We start from the raw sequence: 15,434 nt of genomic DNA, 5'->3' as shown, positions 1-15,434 counted from the left end.
GTGCTTCCCTTATGAGTCTTCGAGTCTTCTATTCATTTTCAGGTAGGACATCAAATTTAAGATAGTTAATTATGGTGGTTATCCACCCTAAATTTGATTCGAGCCTTGAAAGACTTGTTCACACTTTTGGGACCATTGAAATTGCTTCCCCTTTCTGAGGATTGAATATAAGGTAAGGACATCAATGCTGACCCTGCTAAGAATCTAGATAGCGTCACCAGCCTTCTATTTAGTTGTTGGACTTTCTTGAGACAAGTTGGGCTTTTCATTTCTAGTATTGTTGCGCACTTGCCCAGGTTTGCTTCTATGCCTCTTTGAGTGAGCATGAAACCTAAGAACTTTTCAGGTTCCACTGCGAAAGTGCATTTTAAGGAGTTTAGTCTCATTTCAAGTTTTCTAATTGTGGAGAATACCTCAGAGAGGTCAAACAAAAGGTCTAGGTCATATTTAGTTTTGACAAGTATGTTGTCCACAATGACTTCCATGAGTCTCCCTACGTGAGGAAAAAACACCTTGTTCATCAGTCGTTGGTATGTGACTCCGACACTTTTCAATCCAAAAGACATTACTACATAACAATAGTTAGCCTTATAAGTGATGAAAGAGGTCTTTTCTTAGTCCGGTTTGTACATTGAGATTTGATTGTATCCCGAGTAGGCGTCCATAAAGGACAAGTACCGATGACTTGAGGCTAAGTCGGCCAGAGCATCAATACTGGGGAGAAGGTATAGATCCTTGGGGCAAGCTTTTGTTGAGGTCGGTCTAATCTACACACATCCTCCACTTTTCATTCTGTTTCTTTACTAGAACTACATTAGCCAGCCACAATGGATACTTTATCTCTCTTATGAATTAATCCTACTTCCAATAGACCTTGCACTTGTTCTTCCACGACCTGTGTCCTTTCGAGCCCGAGTTTTCGACGTCTTTGCTGAATAAGTCTAGAACCTGTGGATACAGCGAGCTTATGAGACATCAAGTCGGGATCTATACCAGGTATATCGGAGGTCTATGATTATGCTTTCAGACCTCCTTCCATATTAGCCCTTATATTCGTTGTCTTTTCAAAATGATTTTCGATTTGCACTTCTTCTACCTTTCCTCCAGGCTGAGGGCATAGTTCTTCTCGAGTTCAGACACCTCCAAACTCAATAGTGTTGACTTCCTTTTCTCCCGAGCTGTTTTTTTAATTTAGGCTTTTATTGTAACACTTTCGTGCCAACTTTTGATATCCCTTCATGGTGGCAATTTCTTCTGCATTGGGGATCTTTATACATAAATGAGGTGTAGAAACAACTGCTACAAGTCAGTTTAAGGTGGTCCGACCTATTAGGGCAATGTACGCCGACGTGATGTCGACAACAATATAGTCGATGCTTAATGTCCTTGACTTTGTGCCCTTTCCAAAGGTAGTGTATAGAGAGATAAACCCTAGAGGTCAGATTGACGTGTCTCCTAGCCTGAAGAGGTTATCTAAGTACGCCTTTAGATCCTTCTCTTCTAATCGGAGTTTGTCAAAGACGGGTTTAAACAATATATCTGTAGAACTGTCTTGATCCACTAGGGTTCTATAGAGGTTTGCATTCGCGGGGATCATTATTACACCACTAGGTCGTCATGACCAGGCTTCACCCCTTGAGCATCTTCCTTAGTGAATGAGATGGTTGGCAAGTCAGGAGTTCTATCATCTTTCCCGACTTGGTATACCTCTTTAAGATGCCTCTTCTGCGATGATTTCAAGATTCCTCCTCCAACAAATCCTCCGTTGATCATATGTCTAGCCGACTTTTCCTGGCCAGCTTTTCTATGACATTCTTTAAGTCATAACACTCATTGGTAGAATGTCCATAAAGCTTGTGGTACTCGCAGTATTATGTCCAACTTTCTGCCTTTTTTGTTTGATTAGGCGAGGAGGTGAAAACTTCTCAGTGTGGCATATCTCGCTGTATACGTCTACAAGAGAAACTCAGAGTGGAGTATAACTATGATACCTTTGAGGTTTTTTCGAGTTGTACTTCTCTATTTTCTTGACTTCTTTCTCCTTTTTTGAGGTGGATAGGATATGATAGGCTGGGCCTCGGGAGGGGATCTCTAGTCATGGATATATTTTTCTGCCCATTCTTGTATTTCATACAAGGATGCTGGGTGTCGCTTGGATATGAATTGAAAAAATGACCCTTCTTTAAGGCCATTAACTAGTCCCATTATAACTACTTCAGTGGGTATGTTTTGTATTTCCAAATAAGCTTTCTTAAACCTTTTCATGTAATCCTGGAGTGTCTCTTTGATTTCTTGCTTAACTCCTAGCAAGCTCGGAGCATGCTTCACCTTGTCCTTTTGAATTGAGAATTTAGTAAGAAATTTTCTCTCCAGGTCGTCAAACCAAGTTACTGACCTAGGAGGTAAGTTATCAAACCACTTCATTGTGGTTTTGGTTAGGGTCGTCAGGAAAGCTTCGCAACGAGTAGCATCAGAGGTGTCGACTAGGTACATCCGACTTCTGAAATTGCTAAGATGATGCCTCGGGTCGGTCGTTCCATCATATAGATCCATGTTTCTCTTCAACAAACGGATCTCCACCTCCCATAGGGCTTTCTTCCCGATTTGCTCGATTACTCCATCTTCAGAGGTCAACTTCCAATCTTAAGAGCTTTTCCTCCAGCTCTTTTCGTCGTCGTACCTCCCTTCGTAGTTCTCGTTCTGCTTTCCATTGTCGTTCAGCTTCTAGTTCAAGTTGCTATAGTCATCCACGGTGACCATGGACTAATCCTAGTATCTCCGTTGGATGTGGAGGTTCTTCATCTTCTGGTGGATGGACCTTTGATTGGATCCGCCTTGGTTGAGGATTTTCCGAAGTTCCTTCTCTATGGGGAATGTGCGCTCTTTCTCGAGGCGGAGGTATTGTGAATGTGAGGTCATCATGGTGGGGCTCCGATTTCGATTCAGATCCTATGTGACTGTCTTCATATTGGTCGTCCGCCATTATCAAGGGTTGAATTCCAAGTCGCAGGCTACGGCACCAATGTTCCGAGAATTATCTGAAATGATGATTCGAGCCTAAACGTGAGGTTCAGACTCTGTATAAGGCAGTGTCCGACTTGTTCTTGCGTTGAAGTGCTGCCATCCGAGTTCCTTGTGAGGAGGTGAGGGTGATACCTACAAGAAACTCCAATGCTTAAGTTAGCAAGAGTTTTAGCTAGATTTTTAGTAGATTAGAATAGGTGTATACCTAAGAAGTGTCAGTATATTTATATAGAGTCGATAACCACCTTTTGGAATAGTTCCACCTTTATTGGTAGATGACCATTCCCTTTATCTTAGAAGTTTGTTAAAACCTATCTTATAATGGAAATAGAAATGGTAAAAGAAATTCAAAAAAACATATACTTATTTAGGTAAGTAAAACGAACTCCTCATATCATATTCGACTTCTCAAAGAGGTCGGATAAATGGTGAAGACCATCTTATTTGGCTAAGCCTTTTTGTCTTTATTGGACCTAACTTTAACTTTAGGTTAAGCTATATATATATACTTTGATAATTATAGTGCCTTAATAAATATATTGCTAAAATTAATTAATATAATATTTTTTACTCTTCAACAATATTTTTAAATTTAAAAAAATTAATATAAAAAATTTATCATTTTAATTTTAATAACACAATCACCATCACTATAAACACCATAGACTTCACTAACTTATACACGTGTATGCATCCAAATCTTCGCAGTTGAAAGCTGCTTTAACAGGTTTATTTTATCCAAGATGGGACTTATTAGCCGACATCAAGCATCAACACACCCAACACCTGCAAATGCAAACACTGCATAAATCTAATCATGCAGCACAATATCAATGAGAACGCATTAGATTATACGGTCGCTGAATGTGAATTTTTCCAAGCATAATAACAATGTTTCTCCACAACATAAATTGATTCAGGTTTCAAATGAACAAGTTGGCATAAATTAAACAGTCCGTTGTACATTGAACACAACAAATACACCCAAGAAACCGAACAATTCCCCAAATTTCTACATGACGGCTCTTTGACCTTTCTCTACCATATCCCCATCACACAGCGTACTGGCAAATTCCGTGTGTCACTTTTCTGTTGCATCACTTGCAGTTTCACTAGACGACTGCCGTATGAATTGGCCACGGAATCGCGGTCGCTGTTCAGCTAATTTCTTTCTGCTTTGATATCGAACCTGAAATTCAAACACTACTAAGTTAGCTTTCTAGAAGCAACCGGGAGCCACGAGAGACTTTCATAACATAAAAACTTCACTCCGATACCAAGCCCATCAACAATCATTTATTGGTTCACAAGAGACACTTTCATAACACAAAAATTCACTGATACCAAGCCAATCAACAATCATTTATTAGTCATCAACTAATGGAAGAGTGAAACCAAATCTAAAAACCCAGAAAGTAATCACCAGAAGTGAGAAATCAAATTGCACTTTCATACTTCAACTACGGGAATGCATGATTTTTATGCATATGCCCCCTCTTAAAAGTACACGAATTGGTAAAATAAGAAATCGAGAGTTTAAACACACTTGGATAATAAACTTGAATTATGCATGATAGCAGAGGCAAATTGCTCATTTCTAAAGACATTTTTAGTTGTGTTTGACTTCATATAATATTACAAAACAATGACCATCACATTCCCAGTCTAACCTCCTGATCACCAACCAAATATCTAATGGCTTAATCACACTTGGATGATGAACTTGCGTTGTGTATGCGACCCACTTTAGTTTCCCCCTTAACCTACTTGTGCATGAGAGTCAAATCCCTAATTTTTTCAGATATTTTTTATTTTGTGATTGACTTCATTAATAATATTACAGAACAAGAAGCATCACATTCGTAGTCTAACAAGCTAATCACTAATCAAACATCTAATTACAGTTTCTTATGACTTCATCGCCATCTGTGAGTCTGTTACATTCAGTGTCATATACAAACTAGTAGAAGCAGCAATAGGAATCCTGTTAAGGGAGTGTGAATCGTGAAATTTTTATACATCGCATTTTTATTCCAATAAATCGGTTGACTAAGATTCTTTATTTGATTTCAGAATTCAGAATCATGTAGTGTTTAATTGTATTTTTGGTCCTATCCTCTTTTTCCTTTGTCTTATTTAGTAGTCCTCACCATGTGTTTTGCATACAACTGCGATTCAACTAAACTCTTAAGTTAATACTGGCTATAACTATAAGGTGTTTGGTCTGCCGGTAAAATTTCATGTATGAGCGCCAACAATGCTCATACAAGAAATTTAACCGTTACTTTTACCCTCTAAATAAACACACCCTTACTGAAATCAGGAGCAGATTAAAGAAAATAAAAATAGGAAGTAAAATAGGGAGAGAAGTTGATTTTAAAAAGTGTAATAATCCAACGTAACCCTTTTATCTAAGCAACCGATGTGCATATTATTGCAAAAACACCTGGAAGAAGCATTCAATACAGAATCTACAGAAGTTCTAACCTATCCATACTCTCCATTTAAGTAGGTTACTCAACAACCACCCTATAATTAAGAGATGCAGCAAAAAACCAACAAAAATTTTATGAACTCCGGAGAATCTGAAATTTAGCACAGCTAGCTTAGGCTTGCACTATAAGGCATAAACATGAAATTTTTATTCTTTCCTCCATCAACCGTTTAGATTAAACACACAAGTTCAGGGAAATAACTTAGCAAAGAAGTTAAACTTCAATAGAGCAGGGTGAGTAATGAAAATAGAGATGCATGGAAGAGTGGTGAAAAATAAAATTAAGGCAACAAAGCAAAAGATCAATATGATTATCAGGAATAACTCCTCAATGGTCAATTACCTTTTTATGAAAGGATCTCTCATTTCTCTGATTCTTTTTCTGACGAAACTTAGTTAAGGCTGCTTGCCTATGAGAACTCTTCTTTTGATCTACCTTGTTGGCACTTCCACTCCCACTAGCATCACCACTTCCACTATTCCCAGCAAGTGGATTGTTGCTTTCTATGTTTGTCCCTCCAGCAATAACTGCTGTGCTGCTTCCATTTTGTCCATTGCTCCCATTGTTGCTGCCTGAAGCACTTCTGTTGAGACTAAAATTTCCAATATTACCTTCAACTAGCACTTCAACTGCGTTTGAAGAACCACAATGTGGAGCAGCAGCAGCAGCTAATTTCTTTGATGATTCAGCATCATGATCAGGATGAAGCTGGTGCTTCATGTTGTTAGCAATGATGTTCTGGGTTTCATGATGGTGATGGAAGTCCTTAGTTGTCAAATCCTTGTGAGTGTCTACCCTAGGTGGTACCAGCATTGTTGCTGTTGGATCTTCAGTATTATGTAAAACAACTGTTTGGGAGGTACACTTAAGGTTGCTCTTTACAGGCTGGAAAGCAGATGATTGGTACAAACATTTTGTTGTTGATGCCACTGCTGGCTCACTTATGACTGCAGATTTTGTAAAAGCATTATTAGTAGTAGAACCCATATCATTGTTATTGCTAGCACCATTTGAATTTTGATTAGGAGGATTGCCACTAGAATGTGACTGAATGTCACGAGATGAATCCCTCTTTGTAACTTCTAGGCTATTATCATGTGGAGAATTGCTTCCAGCGTATCTAGTGGGCGACTTCTTAGTGTTAGAGGCTGCATTATACCTGAAGCAAAAAAACTCATAAAAACTGTACACTCCTTCATCTTAAGAACATAAATACATAACAAATACCAATCATCATATACCTTGAGAAGGCAGAAAGGTCAGAACGTCTTAAAACATTCCGTTCATCCTGAATTGTAATGCCAGCATCTTTAACTCCTCTAAGCCTCTTTAAACTAAGCTCAAGAGATGGTAAGTCCTTAGCATCAATAGTGCATTTATTTTCAATGTCTAAGGACCTGGGTCTTCTATCTTTGGCTTCAAATTCTGCTGTATGCATCTGAGATCCAGAAGTGCTAGTGATGGCATCAGACAGTGAAGGACCTTTGCAGCTACGGTTGTTAGATTGATTCCCACAATTATCCTGCTGTCCTCTATTCCTTTGATCATTGAATTTTGAGGGCCCTACATCAATTGTATTGCTATGTTTTGAACCCGCAGCTTTGACTGGATACACAAAGAAAGATACTTGTAAATACATGGATATGCATCAAATTACATAACCGCATATACGAATTAGCAAGCATCACATTAAGATAATGGAATCAGCAGTGTGATGCGCAAAAGGAACGGGGAACATAACAGCATAAACTTTTTATTTGAAAGAGAGATGAACCCTCAAAGCATCAACAGTGACACGGCATCCAAAGCATTTTTCGAACAAAAGAAATTGAACAGATAGGAGCAATTTTGCAATCATCCAAGCACAGTCGGGCATTCACTACGTAGGACTAACTAATCATATGAAAGCAGTTCTAATACTATGAAAAGCTTCAATAAACACAGCATATCACTATCACACGTAAACAATGTGTGTATGTGTGCAATTTTGCAATCATCCAAGCACAGTCGAGGTATTCACTGCATAGGACTAACTAATCATATGAAAGCAGTTCTCCGCTTTCTAATACTATGAAAAGCTTCAATAAACACAACATATCACTATGACAAGCATCACACGCAAACGGTTTGATGGAGGAACTAGTGACTGCAGTAACAAGATAAAACTTCTGTCTTACTAAGACGTTCATTTTGTTCTTGACCCTCCTTTGTAGATGGAGGAACCATCTTTATTCCACATATTTCAGCATTGGAGTGGACAACCTGAGCACATGTGCTATCAGGGCACTCGGCTATTTGATCCCACCGGGAAACTGGTTTGGGACTATCAACTTCTACAGCTTGTTTGGTCCAGGAGCTCTGCAAAAGGAGAAAAAGATGACATTGGCTAGTAACATTTGGTTACCAAATAAGTAGAATACAATCTCTATACGCATCCAAACTTCTTTTGCAAATACACAATTCAGAATTTCATATGACTACGATTAGTTGATTTTGAATTTCATAAATTTAAATGGAAGCTTGCGGGGTCTTTGCTCCTAAACTATCAGTATTATACAAAATATGTGGTGCATTGATAATAATGACATGAGAAGGAGGCTCCTATTTCTCCAAATATTAGAAATAACTGCATTACATGCTAGTCTGAGGGCAGAAAAATGTTTATATTTTGATTCTAGGTAGGAAAGGCAGAAGCTAGAAAATAGATATTCGAAGTAATAGGACAATATATTTGATATGAACTGTTGTAATATGATGTAGAAAACAGCAAGCCCTGTTTTGATTGGTATTGAAATTCTACTTCTGAAAAAAGGTAAAAAAGGGAAAAAAAGAGACATCATTAAATACAAGTCAATATGGAAACCATTCCTCAGAGATCATTTATGATTTTTCTAACATATGATGAGGGACAATATAGTAACCCACCCCCCACAGAAAAGGGCAACAGCTTTGTTATTACTCGACTACAAAAGGAGGAGAAAGAGTTTTGGTAGCAACAAATGCTCCAAGGGAAAATACACATTTACAAGAGAAATTGTATCTGCTTATGTGTAAAGACAACCCAGATATTCACCAGTTTAAACAAGCGGGCAATAGATAAAAACTTAATACATTAATGAAGGCCATAAAGTTTCAATCTAAGCGAGGCCAAAATGAAATTCAACTTGGAAAAATTAAAAGAAATGGTTTCGAAGAAGGCTCAACAATTCAATGCCACATCCCCTCCAGTTGCAACTGCAATGATGCTAGAATAACCACGACCGATTTCAAATTGCAGCCATGACAACTGCAATAGCAAATGTTGGCAATATTTCACTACAGCCACTTAGATAGTGCCACAATAGTACCCACTAATTACTCATAAGTCATAACAGCAAATCAATTTCGATCTTGTCCCTGGCAACAATGATATCATAATATGTTGATATTAATATTATTCATCTTTGAAAAGTTTACTTTGAGACATGATATTCAGACTGGGGAACTAATGTGATGTCTACGCAGCATTCAACAGTCCAGGGAAGCAATCAACATGTTACAGGAGATATCAGTGGCAACATTTTCATCTTAAAGGACATATCTTGTTAAAAACCATCGAATAACTAATAGGGTGATTCACTTATCTTGCATGGACTAAAATAAAACTTTTAATCTTTGTATTTCATTTTTTAAGGAACTCAGCAGAGTGGACACAAAGGATGGTATTCTTTTAAGACGAAAGAGAAGACACACATCCGTTAAGTGATTCAGCACACAGCAAATTGATACTCGACTCGACGGAAGTAACTAACAAAGAGACTAAAATAGACAACATTCAAACTTTTTTGGACTAAAACCAAAAAGTAAGAATTTTATAAGGATCAAAAACTTATTTAAGCCATTTCAGCAATTATTTCCTCTGATTCTTATTATCCCCATGCAATTACTTATAGATATTTTCAGCAATATCATGCTAAGCAATATTACAATTAAAAGTGGATACTGGGATGGGAAATTATAGGTATATAATTTGAATGTGTTTCATACAACACCATAGACGAAGTCAATTATACATTTTCAATTACAAGTGAATCGAAATGGAATTGCAAACAGAAGAGCAAACATGCACGCATGAGAATGGTTCCAACAAAAGATCAAGGGGGGAAAGTTGTACCTGAGTGCCACTGCCATTGTCACTTCCATCCCCATTATTCAGGCCTATACTTCCATTATCATCTTCATCGTTGCTTCCAGAATTATTATCAGATTTCTCAAGACTCTTTGATTTTACTGACTTCTGGGTTTGTGTGCCACTTTCACTGCCACTGCCACTGGACTGAGGGAAGAAAACGAAGAAATAGCGTCAATCAACAAAAACAACAGCAAAGCCTTGTCCCACTAGGTGGGTCAGCTTAAAAAATAGAGTCAATCAACAAAGTATTTTAAAGTTGAATCCCAAATCCCATATCAAACAAACTATATTAAGCATATGGGAACATGTCGTTACATTCAGCAAAATCCTCTCTGCTTTTGAGAAGGAAATAAAAGTAGTTCAATATACAGCTAAATTATCGTGTCATCACTGGACTTTATGGACTAGAAAAGGGTAACAGCAATGCATCACAGTATATTGGTCAGAAAAGAAACAGAAAACATAACATAGAAAGAGGAAACTGAGTCAACTTACACTATGGCATCTCCTCCAAACATGCTGCCAAAGGTTTTTAAGCTCATTCTTCCTTACGGGTTTGACTAGGAAGTCAACAGCACCCTTTGACAAACACTTGAAGACTAAACCCATAGAGTCACGAGATGACATCACTGCACAGAAATCCCATTAAAGGCGGTAGAAAAGAGTATTTCTTATGGAGAATGTAATGAGGAAGGTAAATGCTTTAAACTAAACATGTAGATAACTCGTAATTACAACAAAACGGGAACTTCGGAAAACTTACTAATTACTGGAATGTTTTTCCGTGTCTTGTGGCTCATAATCTTGCATAAGAGACCAATGCCGGATAAGCCAGGCATTGCTACTTCAGTTAAAACAAGGTCAACATGATTGGTTAAATTCTCCAAAATCTTCCAAGCTTGCAACCCATTTGCGGCTTCAATAACTGAAAAATTAAACACGGGAGATTTTCCATAAAACAATACACTTGCTTCTATGAAAATATATTGTTTTTATTATGTAAAATTACACTCTAGAACAAATACTATCAAATAACACTTATGTGATTACTTTGATGCCATGAACAATGTATTTGCTCATAGAGTTAAAATATAAGATGTTAAAAACACAACTTTCCGGCTGCAAACAATCACCAACTACTTCCTCTGTTATTTCTAGTTTACAATTATAGCCCATCCCAATTTAAAATATTACAGACCGCCTTGGATCAGAGAAAACATTCAAAACATGAACTATGTTTCTACATGATCATACAATCACAAGGCAAGCCACCTTTGCCACACCTCACTCCTATTAACCAAACCAGTAAAAGTGAGCCAATTAACAAAGAAACAAATTAGAAACTTCAGTAGACAGTGGTCAATAGTAACTTTTCAAACTGATGTGGTGTCGCACATTCTGTGAGCATGTCAGAGGCAGCAGCATCAGATCAAACTTTGCCATGGCAGTTGTCAGGTGTGCGTGTTGCAGCTTTTCATGGCCCATATAGAACTAATGCTATGACTATTTTTTTATATTTTTTCCTTTTAATGAATAATAAACAGGGTTGAGGATAACTTAGCCCTGTAATTTGAACTGAAAGTGAAGCATAGGGTTTCCTTCTTGATGTCAAGTCCATCTCTTCCACTCTCTCCACTCTTCTTGCTCTGTCTACTGCCACTAATTTTCTTTTCCAGCAGCCCACATCCCTTCTAATCCATCTCACTCCAATGTTATTCTAATGATGTCTCTTCCTTTTTGGTATTAGATCCTTTCTATAAATTCTGACCATTAATAAAAGAACATGTCCAACTGCATAAAATGTAAAATTTTTACCAATATTTTCAATAGCAGGCATATTCCTGCCATTTGGTTGACAAGTTGTTCCCTCACTACCTAATATGCAAAGGCATACATTACTTTCAAACTTGACAAACTAAAACCAAGCTGTAGTAAAATTGAACTATGCAGTCAATTTTATTCTTGGACATGACAAGTATATAGGTCATTTAGAGAGACTTGTTATCAACCCTTTAGCTTGCATGATGCCTTTGCATGGTCACTTTATATACAATTTCTTACACTGCAACTAGCATCTCTATCTTTACTAATTGAATTATAAATTTATAACAGATGTAAAAGAAGGGACAATTATCAAATAATCTTATCAGCAATGCCATGAAATCATTGAAACATAACTGCTAATTGTTGAGATATAACCACCAGTTGAGGGTTTTATATGTCAACAAATAATAATAATAATAATAATAATAATAATAATAACTGAAAGAAGGGGCGGGAGTAATCTTTCCACACTTTTGGGACTTGATTTTCCCTAACATGAGAACAGAACTGACATCCCACATGCTGAATACCACTGGCCTCCTCATCCCACACTAGTCATGATGGAAACTCTGAATATTGCAAGCATTCATTTTCATTATATACAAGCTGGCCAATACAGATTTTGCCTCAGATCTTCTGGTTCAGCAAATCAACCTTGCTTTGCAGTAGGAGTTAAAAACAAATTTAACAAGAATACTACAAGAAAATTAACTTAATATTTCCCTTTTCTTCTTTGATTAAATGGTTTCTAGGGAGTACACAAAAGGGCAAGTTGAATGTTAAAATTCTTTATTTAAACCCATCAAGCCACTAATGGTTGACTGTCGACAACAATCATGGCACATGATGACATATCTCAAAATAAACTATTCTTAATAATTTCCTTTCTCAAGGAGCTACTCCCAAAGATTAATAACAGATTATTGGAGGATCAGGCAAGTTAAATTTTTTTATTATCTGGGTGAGAAGAAAAATAAAGAAGCCAAAAAATAAATAAATAAATAAAAATTAAAGAAAAAAGAGAAGAGAAGAGACCAAGGGTGGGGTGGGATGGGAGGATCAAACATAATGAATTGGGGCAGCCAGTGTATGCCATTTTCATGATGAAACTGTTTAGTAGAACTCCCATACTGAAAGGCAATTATAACTACATTTGATAAATAACATAAACCATTATAAAGATTTCAGCTATATTCAAAAGAACGGGAAAAGTATTAGAAATCTGATTTGATGACAAATTCAATAACATTCAGTGAATCTAACCTATTATTACTTACTGAAATGACTATAAAGGATAAGAAAAATAACAGATCCACACCCGCACATCCTAACACTTTGTTTCCCTAATAAACTTAATCTTCTGAGTCGATTATGAAATTGCAAAATAGCTGAGCACATGTAAGATATTTAATCAGCTCAAACTACAGCAAAGCAATAGTCAGCACAATTAACCAGATGCCCCCTCTCTCTTTCTCTTTTTCTTTCTTTTTTCTCTGTAGAACAAAAGAAAAGTTGCAGACCGAAGCCGAAAGAATTCCACAAGCAAGCATCCCCAGACTCCAGTAAAACTAATTACCAGGTAACATCCAAGTGCAATATTAAGTTTGAATAGGTTTGTGTAACATGCAGATATTATCAAGTGAGACATTTGGCATATTATATGTACAGTCACTATATACCACATAGAGAAGGGAAACAAAATTTACACCCCTCCTTTCTGCATGCATTACAACGTATGGAAAATCAACGGAATAAAGGAAAATTAAGTTTGACAAGCATACAGTACTTCTCAACAGAAGCAGCAGGAAAAGTATCCAAGCTTAACCCAAAAAAGTAAGGCATTCAATAAGATCATGATGACAACCAACCTTCATAGCTACAATTGCGTAGCAATGCAGTAACAACATGGCGCGTCGAGTCATCATACTCCACAAGCAAGACCTTAAGAGATCTTATATGTAAAAACCTCTCCCAACAAATCACTGCCCCTTGAGGCTGTTGCTGTGGCACATGCTGCAGGACGGAAGAGGATTCCACGGTCCCTCCCTGTCCTCCAACCTTAACATCTTCACCAACTCCATTACATTTTGCTCCATCATTCTCGTGTAAACCTTGTCCTTCACTGGCAACCCCATCCGGAAACGTCCTCTTCCCATCACGTAAGCGCTGGCTCAGTTCTTTCAGCTCTTCCTCATCGCCATCAACACTCATCTGGACTTCCCTTGTCATCCAAAAGGCCCTAATTTGCAACGATTATGACTCGTCCTCATCCAAAAGTGCAGCAAACGAGCGTATAGTTCTCACAAACACCCAGCCAACCCAAACACAACTGTAAACCACTAGATTAATTAATGAAAGTAAAAAATAAAAATAAAAAACTACAATAACATATATTTGGCAAGATTTTATATTCACACACAGCCTGGACAAATATCCATAGCGCCCCGAAACAAAAACCTTTTAAGCTCTTCTCAGTTCTCACCCTGCAACAGCAGAGCATCATATCAGACACAATAACACCAACCTTAAGCCTAGCATCATGTAAACTGCTACTACATGCATATCCCTGCCCTTCCTTATATAATTCTCTTCAATAAATAATGATTTACACAAAACTAAATGAGTTTTTTCCAATCCGGAAAGTATCTTCCAAACCCTAACTAAGCTAAAGAAGAACACTGAAGTCTTAACTGAGAGAAGTTCCGAGATTTGACTCGGGTTTACTTAAAAAATTGAATCCAAGACGGTTAAGCACGCCAAAAGTAACGTCAGAGATGTAACCGTAAACACCAGAGAGATCTTTCCTTAAACATGAACATCCGAAACCAGACACGATGCATCCTATTCCTGAAGATAAATCTCATACACTGCCAAAGAAGATAAATCAGCTAATTATTTTGCATCCACAGATAATTTTTTTTAATTCCTAATCAAAATAATCCAACAAAATAAAACGAAAAAGCAAGATTACCAGCTGGGAAGCTTCACTAATCGCCATTACGAAGCTCGATCCAGAAGGAAATCATTATTTACAGAAAACATTAGTACTATTATTATTAATCAACTGATCAATTACATAATAATAATAATAATAATAATAATAATAATAATAACGATTATGGTTAAAACCAGAACTTTCAATTGAATTGAGATAAACTAACTTTTTAAAAAGAAAGAAAAGGGGCAAAAAGATCTTTCGGGTTTAAACTTTAAAAGTGGTGAGTGAAAGAAGCTTGACCCAATCTGAAGAAAACCACGGTGGTATTAGGGAAGAGGGGATAACGCCGACGTTAGTTTGTTTGGGAGAAGGGGGAAAAAGAAAAAAGAAAAAAAAAAGAAATAAACACGAAGATATCGGAATGGGTTGCTGACGTGGAAGAAAGGAAGGTGTGGAATGTTCGAGAAGCGGCACGTGGTTAGAGATATTTCCACGTAGGTATAGGAAATTGGGGGTTGGGAATGCTGACGTGGACGAAATCAAAAGCAGGGTGCTGGAGGGTGGATATCGAAGCGGAGAGGATCTTGGAGATTTGCGAGTGACACGTTTCGAAATCTCCGATTCCTAATGTTGCTAGCAGCGTAGCTCACGGAGTTCACGGCGTTCACCGAGTTTAGGTCACCTCTATGAAATGACAATAATGTCCTTTGGAATCAAGTTGATTGGTTGAAGGCCCGAATCTTACTAACAGATTTGTGTTAACGGCATTCGACATACATATCATGCCATTACACTTTACGGTGATAAATATTGGCTTCTAAATATTTTGTTTAGATAAAATAAATATAAAATAAAATAAAAAAACGTCGTAGATTTGCATAGCGCCATTTTGCTTCTGCGCACTGTGATATGTTAAACATTAGCAATTAGCAATGGTTGGTGTATCTTGTGAAGGTAATCTTTAGAGTATCATTCTTTATTC

At 37.3% G+C, this 15,434-nt stretch overlaps 1 protein-coding gene across 4 annotated transcripts; it reads right to left on the bottom strand.

Annotated features, from left to right (window-relative positions):
- Positions 1-3,854: 3,854 nt before the first annotated feature.
- LOC107474195 (two-component response regulator-like APRR7) lies at positions 3,855-14,838 on the bottom strand. Of its 4 annotated transcripts, none has more exons than XM_016093796.3 (11): positions 14,486-14,838; positions 14,206-14,381; positions 13,934-13,997; positions 13,383-13,843; positions 10,454-10,615; positions 10,186-10,319; positions 9,673-9,834; positions 7,697-7,877; positions 6,761-7,124; positions 5,862-6,678; positions 3,855-4,213 (listed from the first exon to the last, which is right to left on the bottom strand). In XM_016093796.3, exons 4-11 carry the CDS (start codon positions 13,741-13,743, stop codon positions 4,106-4,108), a joined length of 2,289 nt encoding a protein of 762 aa, XP_015949282.1. In that variant the 5' UTR covers positions 13,744-13,843; positions 13,934-13,997; positions 14,206-14,381; positions 14,486-14,838; the 3' UTR covers positions 3,855-4,105. The 4 variants fall into 4 exon arrangements, with proteins under 4 accessions (XP_015949282.1, XP_015949284.1, XP_015949283.1 ...); XM_016093798.3 differs by having other exon boundaries at positions 13,972-13,997; XM_016093797.3 differs by lacking the exon at positions 13,934-13,997.
- Positions 14,839-15,434: the final 596 nt, after the last annotated feature.

The sequence above is a fragment of the Arachis duranensis genome, chromosome 2 (genome assembly GCF_000817695.3).
Source record: "Arachis duranensis cultivar V14167 chromosome 2, aradu.V14167.gnm2.J7QH, whole genome shotgun sequence".
NCBI classification, from domain to species: Eukaryota; Viridiplantae; Streptophyta; class Magnoliopsida; order Fabales; family Fabaceae; genus Arachis; species Arachis duranensis.
This window is presented reverse-complemented; position numbering and strand designations above follow the sequence as displayed.